At 39.8% G+C, this 9344-nt stretch overlaps 2 protein-coding genes across 2 annotated transcripts in view; both read left to right on the top strand.

Annotated features, from left to right (window-relative positions):
* Positions 1 to 374: 374 nt before the first annotated feature.
* Positions 375 to 2338, top strand: cxcr4b (chemokine (C-X-C motif), receptor 4b). The gene is made up of 2 exons (XM_086052405.1): positions 375 to 435; positions 756 to 2338. The coding sequence occupies exon 2, from the start codon at positions 762 to 764 to the stop codon at positions 1881 to 1883; it is 1122 nt and encodes a 373-aa protein (XP_085908531.1). The 5' UTR covers positions 375 to 435; positions 756 to 761; the 3' UTR covers positions 1884 to 2338.
* Positions 2339 to 7009: 4671 nt separating this feature from the next.
* dars1 (aspartyl-tRNA synthetase 1) overlaps positions 7010 to 9344 on the top strand; it is a 25318-nt gene continuing 22983 nt past the window's right edge. The window contains exon 1 of the mRNA XM_086051900.1: positions 7010 to 7155. Coding sequence (XP_085908026.1) covers positions 7133 to 7155 — 23 coding nt within the window. The 5' untranslated portion in view covers positions 7010 to 7132. The remainder of the gene's footprint in view (positions 7156 to 9344) is intronic.

Below are 9344 nucleotides of genomic sequence, written 5' to 3'. Positions count from 1 at the left end.
AATTTTGTAGTGAAGTACATTTATTTTTTACTTACAGGAGATAAATCAATACCTCACCTTTTACCCAAATCTTTTTAACAAGTATTCCAACTGAAGTATAGAGAGTGAGTAATTTTACGACCTCTGGTGCGTTTGTATGAAGTATGTGCTTGTAAATTAAGGAATGTAAACAATGCATTCAAAATACGCAAAAAACGTCTATTTGTGTTCAATAAAAGTAGCGAGCTTCAGGGAGCAAACTTTCACAGCTCAGGGTCTTTATAAAGTCCAACCGTTTTTGGAACAGTGGGGACCCGCCTCCTTTGGGGGAGGGGACGCGGGGGACACGCACGGCATTATTTGAGGCGCGTGCTGCAGCCACTCACAACACACTGTTCAGATGCGCACACACATAGCAGTCCTAACGTTTCATTAACTTGGTTTCTTAACTCGGAGGTGAGTTTTTTGTTGTTGTTGTTCTTTATTTTATTATTATTATCTATGTCTCATGAAGAACGCAATTGCTTTTCTGCAAGAAATGATTATGTGTGGCAAATTGCATTTGCTACGTTTTCAATAAATTCCTTGTTGACTATTTGCTGTTTCTGATTACATTGCCTGTATTTGTCTGAGTGCATTATTAAACCAAAGAAAAAGTGTAAAGCTTATCCAAACAAAGCTTCAGAATATAACTTTTACATTTTTGTATCTTCCATCTGACGCAGTAAAGTGCCACATGTCTGACTGTGTTCTCTCCATGTTTTTACCCATTTAAGGTTGCTATGGATGTCTACATATTCGCCAACAGTTCCGACAACTTCTCTGAGGAGTCTGGAGACTTCGACCTGGACTTTCAAGAGCCATGCGGCCGAGCTCTCAGCAATGACTTCAAAAAGATATTCCTGCCAGCCGTTTTTGGGATTATAATTGTTCTTGGCGTCATTGGCAATGGATTAGTAGTCATTGTGATGGGCTACCAGAAAAAAGTCAAAACAATGACAGATAAGTACAGGCTGCATCTGTCTGTGGCTGACCTGCTGTTTGTCTTCACGCTGCCCTTCTGGGCTGTGGATGCAGCCAAAAACTGGTACTTTGGAAGTTTCCTTTGTGTGTTTGTGCACATGATCTACACCGTCAACCTGTACAGCAGCGTGCTCATCCTGGCCTTTATCAGCCTGGACAGATACTTGGCTGTAGTGAGGGCCACTAACAGCCAAGCCACGAGGAAGCTTCTGGCGAGCAAAATCATCTACGTGGGCGTGTGGCTACCCGCCACTATCCTCACCGTACCTGACCTGGTGTTCGCCAGAACGCAAGACACGGGCTCGTCAAACTTCCTCTTCATGACCGACGGAAGCGTGGAGATGGCCGACTCCAGGATCGTCTGCCAGCGCATTTACCCCGAGCAGAGCAGCCTCATATGGATGGTGGTTTTCCGCTTCCAACACATCCTCGTGGGCTTCGTGCTGCCCGGCTTGGTTATTCTCATCTGCTACTGCATCATCATCGCCAAGCTGTCTCAAGGCGCCAAGGGTCAAGCGCTGAAGAAGAAAGCCCTGAAGACCACGGTCATCCTCATCCTATGCTTCTTCTGCTGCTGGCTGCCATATTGCATGGGCCTCTTTCTGGACACCCTCATGATGCTCAACGTGGTCACGCCTTCCTGTGACCTGGAACAAGCAGTGGAGAAGTGGATCCCTATCACCGAAGCCTTAGCGTATTTCCACTGCTGCCTTAACCCCATCCTGTATGCTTTCCTGGGAGTTAAATTCAAAAAGTCCGCCAGGAGTGCGTTGACTCTGAACAGCAGATCGAGTCAGAAAGCAACTCTCATGACAAAAAAGCGCGGGCAGATTTCATCAGTGTCGACCGAGTCAGAGTCATCGAGTGTTTTGTCAAGTTAACTCGACTGAACCTCTAAAATGTGAGACTTGAATCTAAGCTTTAATTCAACATTATACTACAATTTGTACAGCTGTAAAAAAAGAAACAAAAAACATACGTTTGAATTTGTTTGCCCTGTAAGGTTTGTTTCCCTAAAGCAGAATGTTTCCTTGTGCTTTACAGTCTTTTTTCTTTTTTTTTTTGTAAAAACAGTGAGGTCATACTAGGTCGGGCATAGAATGTCTTTACTGTGAGGGATGTAGCTGCTTCTGGAAACTGTAAATAGTTGGAAGCGTTTTGTGTGTTCGCACTTAATTTGTGTGATTATCTGAAAGCTTTTTATTTATTGTTGTCTTTCACACTGGAAGTTTTGTAAGAGAAACAAATTGCATGCTGCTTTTTAAACTTTTTTTTAAAAAATGTAAATGCGTGTTGTTGTTTTTTACTTGAAAATAAACAAATTCAATGCTTCTTATATTGATTGTCTCGTGTGTGTTTTCACTCAAGCAGCTCTTGTTGCCCCCAAGGGTTGGGGGATGGGTGTGTGTGCGTGTGGGTGTGTGTGTTGGTGGGCGGAGACAAGGGGTCTCCCAACACAAATGTCCCCACCTGATCTAACTGGAAAGCAGCAGAAGGAGGGCTGTGCGGACCCTGTAATTGCAAGAACATCTGTGCACTTTTATCTTAAGCACTCCTGACTGACACCAATGTTAAAGAGTCTTCGGTTGTAATTAAAATCCATATGGCGCTGTAAGAAAAGGAGAGAACAATGTTAAGTTCCTCTTTGACCCAATTCATTTTTTGCCCTCTTGACACCGGGCTTGTATACAAGTGTTTAACCATGGTCAATAGTTTTGTTACCCGCTCAGCTATTCTCTGTACAAAATGGGTTATAAATTTAGAGAACGCAATGAGCGTCAAATTCTTTGTTCAGTACTCACCCGACATACTATAAGTCATCAATTCTGTTGCAGACATTGACACCCAAATTAGGAGATTTTTTTTACAACTGGGACTGGTGACTGGTGAGTGATGTTCAAGATGGAGACTAAAGGAAGCTGACAACAATAGATCTAGAAGAATGGAGCCGCCAAATGGCTGCTGTGCAATGCGGTGTTGGCCCTCCTTTCAACCAGCCAATGGAGGTACATTTCCATTGCTTTACATGTAAAAAGGTGTGAAGTACCTCCATCTAGTCAGATGCTTAATGGATATTTGTGGCCTCTCAGAGACAGGATAAAACCCAGAGGTGGTTCTTCAGTTGGAAATGTTCCCAAATGACTCAGGATTTGCATAAGACCTTGACTGCCTTGCAGCCGGTGTAGGAAGAGATCTTAGGTTAACACGTCACTGTGTTCATCCAAAGCCTTTTCATCTGCTTCTTTCCCTGTCAGAATGCATCAGCATTTGACAGGAGAATCACATTATTATACACAGAAATGTACCCGCACACACAGGTAGCTCGATGCAAGGCGTGCAGGTAGATTGACCTCAGGAAGGAGAAACTGGGGGGAAAAATAAGTTATGTTTTGGAAAGTAAAAGTCCATCTCCTCTTACTATCTTACTGCTTGATTTTCAGTTGCACTCTTAAAATACAGTGGTGCCTCGAGATACAAGTTTTTCTTCAAATCATCTTCCCATGGACAAATGGAAATGTATTTTATTCGTTGCAGTAGCACCAAAAGTCACAGGAAAAAAATGTTGGTAATGTGTTTTTAATGAAGAAAAGAACACACTATACTATTTACTTTATAAAACATAGATTGATAACATCATTAAACAAATACAGTCACAAAACACAAACGAAGAAGACTTTCACTACTACTGTGACTCAGTAAACTGCAATGGCATTACTTGTTTTTCACAGAGGATAAAGAAAATTTGCCTGTGAGTACTGTTATATTGTCTGTCAACATCCATTGCTTGAAAAGTCATAACACCAGAACTATAAATGCTTTTTGTTAGCCTGTCTATGGCATTGTTGGCACATAGCAGACGTGAAAAGTGATAGCAGACTTAAAGGCAAAGTTGTATGATGATTTTAAATAAGCAAAATGTATTTCTCCTAGTTTTATGTTGAGTTCACTGTAAACTTCATCTGGAAGCGAAATCAAACAGCTTGAAGCTTTTTTTTTTTTTTTTAAAGAACTGTTCACTCTGTCAAACTGCTGCTTGTTTTGAGTTCACTGTCCTTTCTTGCACATTTAATTTTTGCTCGCATGTCCAAGCAAAATGCATGTATGCAAATGATCCAAAGTGTATGTTCAAGTGCACACAATTTAAGTCCTTACAGGCCACTCAAGAATAAACCCACGGGTCACATAGGTCCCCTCTCATACATAATTGAACAGTTGTAGGCACATAAATTTGTGTGTGTGTTGTTGTGGTGAAAGGTCTTCAGTGGCTGGGTTAAAGGCCAAAGTTGTTGAAACGGATGGTAAAATAACTTTCTACCACCTGTGTGAATCCCTGGGCTCAGCTACAATCTTCTTTAGTGATGCACACAAATGAGTATCAACAGTTTGGTTCTGGCTGAGTGTAATTATTTCAAAGGGGCTTTGCAAATATGAGATGAATGGAATGTAAATACTAACGGTTCCCTTGGGGCAGTGACCTGCTTCACTAATAGTCACATTGTTTGGCTGGAAGAGCAGGCAACAGGAAGGCTCTTTCCTGCATCAATATCTCTTGTGGCCAACAGTCTGAGAAAAGCTTTGATGATCCCCCACTGTATTCAAACCACCATCACTTACACTGAAAGCCAAGCTTGCAAAGCTCTCTTGATACCCGAGCGCCCTCAGTGCACTCGACAAAGGCAAAAGAGGAAAGTTAATGGAGGCCTACACTTTAATGCTCACTTGGAAGCATACAGTTGCTCTTGTTGTGATCACTACCTGTTGTCAGTACCTCATTTAATACAATTCTTTAGCTGAAAATTTCTCAGCTATATAATAGCCTAGCTTGAGTCACCTAATTGTGTGCGCCAAAGAGCTCTAATCTATCAGAGCTGTGTGTTGTAATCAGGGGCGGAGCCAGAACGTGTCTCATGGGTGGGCCTGGAAAAATATGGGTGGGCCTGAATATTTCTTTCATTGAGCACAATCTTCCTGTCCACTTCGTATATTCAAATAAAATGACAAACTGAATAATATGAATTTCAGATCTTCCTGAGACAACCATAATTATGCTATTCTTAATATTCAATAAGATAAAAAACACAACATACTCAAATAAAAAAATAATTTACTAATAATTTACTAAAAATTCAAAAGTATATATTTTTTCATGAATCTCACTGGGTGGGCAGTCTGTCAACCTGGGTGAGCCCATGCCCACCCAGGCCCACCCATGGTTCCGCCCCTGGTTGTAATTAGGGGTCTTCCAATGAAGGTTTTATGCTTCCGATTACAAAACCGATAATCCATGAGTGAGATCTGTCGATACCGATTGCTGACACAATGCAGTAACTATTAAGTCAAACAGATAACTTGGTTAATTTATTTGTTTTTAGTAACACAACCTTGAACAGATTGAAATAATCAGGACTCTCAACAGATTAAATAGTGCAAAAAGTCCAATAAATAAAATGCCACAAAAGTTTCAGACGGCAGACATGTTTGAGTATGTAGCTGCTGTGTGCCTGCACAGTGTTACGGAAAGGGGGATGGGACCCTACACTGCGAAAAGACTGGTCTCAGGTGGCTGCAGGCTTCAAAGTACGAGCAGTGGGTGATCGTTTTTGTGAACGGCAATGAAAGGCTTTGATCAACATTACTGATCACGTACTTTTCCACAAAAATTGAGCAATCATAATCAGTGGCCAATGGAACGGAACACTACTACTGTAGTTGTAATATGATCCTATCAAAAAAAGAACTAGCGCTCTAAGGCCTTGTCTACACGTAGCCGGGGTTTTTTAACAACCGTACAACCTCCCCCATTATGCCACTTTCCTGCATTGGCCACTTACTGGTAGTATAATACAGACTTACTTGATGCAGGTCAAAACTCCTCAGTCAGCCGCAGTAATATTAGTCAGAATTTTCCGGAGGAAAAATTATTTATGCCTGTGAGTATTGGTATAGTTCCTGTCTAGATGTTTTGCTCCACCATTTATGTTCGACTATTCATTACCCAAAGGGCTGTAACACTGATGCAATTTGCTAGCCTGTTTATGGTCATTTTGCATTGTGTGTTGGCATTAAGCCAAACAGATTTATCGAAAGCAAAGCTATGTGGTCGATTTAAATACATATGCAATTCTTTTTGTTTTATGTTTAGGTTGACATTTAACGTCAACTGGGAGTTTCAATAAACAGCTTGAAGACTCTTTTTTTTTTTTTTTAGAAGAAGAAGAAGAATGGTTTACTCTGTAGAATTGCAGAGTTGCTTATTGTGAAAGCTATTTTAGTCTGGCTTTCAAACTCACTGTGCACCTCCCAGAAGGCAACTTGAGTCACTTCCTGCTCCTTATTCAAAGTCATGCAACGCATGCCTTAAATTGAGTTGTCCACTTTTAAGATGAATGCTTTTGTAATGAGAACTTGTAAATATTATTTCTATTTTCCTTCTTTCAATATATGCAATAAATCTGCAGCTCCTGCACCCTGAACTGGTTGCCAGCAGTAGCTCCAACAATAATATCATAATTAATTATATTTCTTCAGTGGAAATGGAGAAAACCTTCTACCACTTTAAAGAGTGAAAAAAACAAATCGTTTTTTTTCGTTATGCTTTGTTTTTCTGTAACACTTGAATAAACAATAGAAGAATGAATAATATTATCATATTTTCTTATTTTAAATACACACTCACCATTTAAAAAAATAACTAAAAGACAACAAACAAAAAACTCTTCGTTTCATTTGTCTGTTTGGTTGGAATTTAATTTGCACATTTACTTAATAAATACATGCACTGTACTCAGGTGGAGTCAGAAGCAATCATTAACCAGTGACATTCATATTTCTGATCCATATTGTCCATAGCCTTTACAAACACACTTCAAGCTTGCTTTATAATATTTTTGAAAAAGTGTTTTATATCGGGTGATAGCTTTTATTTTTTTCATAACCAATGTTATTAAAACACAGAGTGGAACAATTCAATCCTTTTGTTTCTACTCGGGTTAAAAAAACTCTCGGTATTTGGTGTCCCCTCAAAATATGTCCCCTTTTCCGGTTCCCGAGCATGCTGTAACAGCTGACGCGGTGCACCTCTGTCCCTGTCTTCTGCAGTACAGCACGTTCTCCAAGAAAATAACTCGTCATGACTAAAGAAGGTGTTCAGGGGTAAGAAGCGTGTCTTAGGTTAATCATATTTGAAGTCCTGTACAAATACTGATTTGAAACGTGGCTTTGGGAAGGCAAAAATAGAGTTAGCGTTAGCTGGTTGGCATTGCCCATACATGCATTGGATTGCATCATCTGTCAGTGGAAGACACAAAAAAACTGTTCAGACGAATGTCTCTTGCTGTCATTGCTAATAATAAAATGGTATCAATGAATAAAAATCAGATTATTAAGTAATTGTAGTACATTTTAAAATTAGATGTTGCCATACTTGGTTGAGAAGTAACTATTGTGCACTGTATTCAGACTTAGTTGAGGACAGCCAAACAAACACTGTTCTTGCTTTCAGCATTTCATCTCGTTATTTACAGAAGCAAGGGATTATTTTCATGTTTAGTCATCTGGGCCCAGGAATTTCGTTTTTCTTTCGTTTGAGCTAACATCAGGAGAATGTGTGCAAGTATATTGCACCACCCACTTATTCTGTTGATTGAGTAAACGTTATAAATCCAAATCTAAAACCAATGAAATAAAGGTAACAAAGCAACCCTAATTCTTAATTTTTGTTGGCATCGTTTGATACATTGCTGACAAAATTGGTTCTAGGAAAAACACAGTCTTTGTTATTGCAAATGTTGGCAAATAACATCAGCAAATATGTGTTTAGATTATTTTAAAGGACGTAGGTTGCTGCATGCAAAGGTCTGTTTTCAACGCTGATTTGTGAAGCCGTACCTGTATGTACATGATCATCAACATTCTTCAGTTGTTTACTCTCTGCTCATTCGTCACGCTGAAGTTAGTTAAGTAAGTGTGGGTTTTGCTTAATAAAGTTTAAAAATGCATTACATTGTATTTGTTTACACATAGCTGCTCTGAGTCAGCTGGAGCCCATCCCAGCTGACTTTGGGCAAGAGGCAGAGTACACTCTTCACTTTTTCAGTATTAGCAAACATTCACACCAATGGGCAACGTAGAGTCTCCATGTACCTTTGTGGATGTTTATTATTTATTTATTTTAATGTGGGGAAAATGACCACCCCAAGTATGCCAAAGATCAGAAAGGCTGTTTGTTTCAAAACACTTGACATCTCACTGTTAAGGCCTAGATACACCACTCCGGCAATGCCGTCTGGTGTTTTGATACATTAGTGTTCGGCGAATTTGTCACAGGAACTTCACTTGTTTGTTGTATCATCGTGTTCTTCGGATGCTTAAATGGAACGATTACATTTTGCTGCATGTGCACATGCACCACTTGGTCATATGTGTGCATTTATTGTTTTATCAATTTATTGCCCTCTTTATGGGACCAGATTTTCTGCAACATTAGAAGATGTGTTTGATAAACATATCATTCATTGTCAGGTTGAGCTAATGTAATGGTCGTTTTTTGTAAGAACCTTTCATCAGTTTTGACCCTTGAGCTGATACAAGTTTGGTGAATTGCTGCGCCACACAGTAATTGCTGACGTAAAAATTAGGTGGTTAATCCAGTTGAACTAAATCAACAGATTTGCCAGTCATTTACAATAAATAATAGCAACACCCTTTGTTTCTGAATCTTGTCTGAATGTGTCACATTTTGATTTCTGAGTTATTCCCCAATTTAATTTGACCAATTCATTAAGGGTCACATTCTCCCGTTCGCGCGCAAGTCCTTTTTTACGCACATGGCCTTTCATAAATTTTCATTGCCTCACTCTCCCGTCTAGGCTTCACACACACGCATCGCGCCTAAACTGGCTTCAAATCAGCGGAAGTGGATCGTACCCTCAACTTGTGAATATCATTGAAATCTGTGAAAAAGATAGAGGACACTTACATTTGAAAATGCCTGACACCAGCAGATGCCGTGTATAGTCGGGCAATAAGTGACTGGCATATTTTATTTATTTTTTTAATTCAGTATGGAATAAGCCCAATTTAATCAGAAGACTGTGCTTATGACTAATTGCATGTTTGGAGGTCTAGCAGCAAATAAGGGGTTGTGTCGACCATGCTCTTGACTAGTGATCTCTTTTTTTGGACCACTTCTAAAAGGCATTGTTATTATGAATTCAGTTTATTTTAAGGCTTTATTGCTAAATATGGTCTGACTTTGGTCCTTGTTATTTCCTGTGACTAAGCAGCTCTCTTCCTTTAGGTCAGGACACCTGGAGTGGGAAAGCCAAACAGCACATATTCAT

The sequence above is a fragment of the Filicampus tigris genome, chromosome 14 (genome assembly GCF_054856515.1).
Source record: "Filicampus tigris isolate MCC_2025a chromosome 14, RoL_Ftig_1.0, whole genome shotgun sequence".
NCBI classification, from domain to species: domain Eukaryota; kingdom Metazoa; phylum Chordata; class Actinopteri; order Syngnathiformes; family Syngnathidae; genus Filicampus; species Filicampus tigris.
The sequence above is the reverse complement of the archived record's forward strand: the minus strand, read 5'-3'. Positions and strand labels throughout refer to the sequence as shown.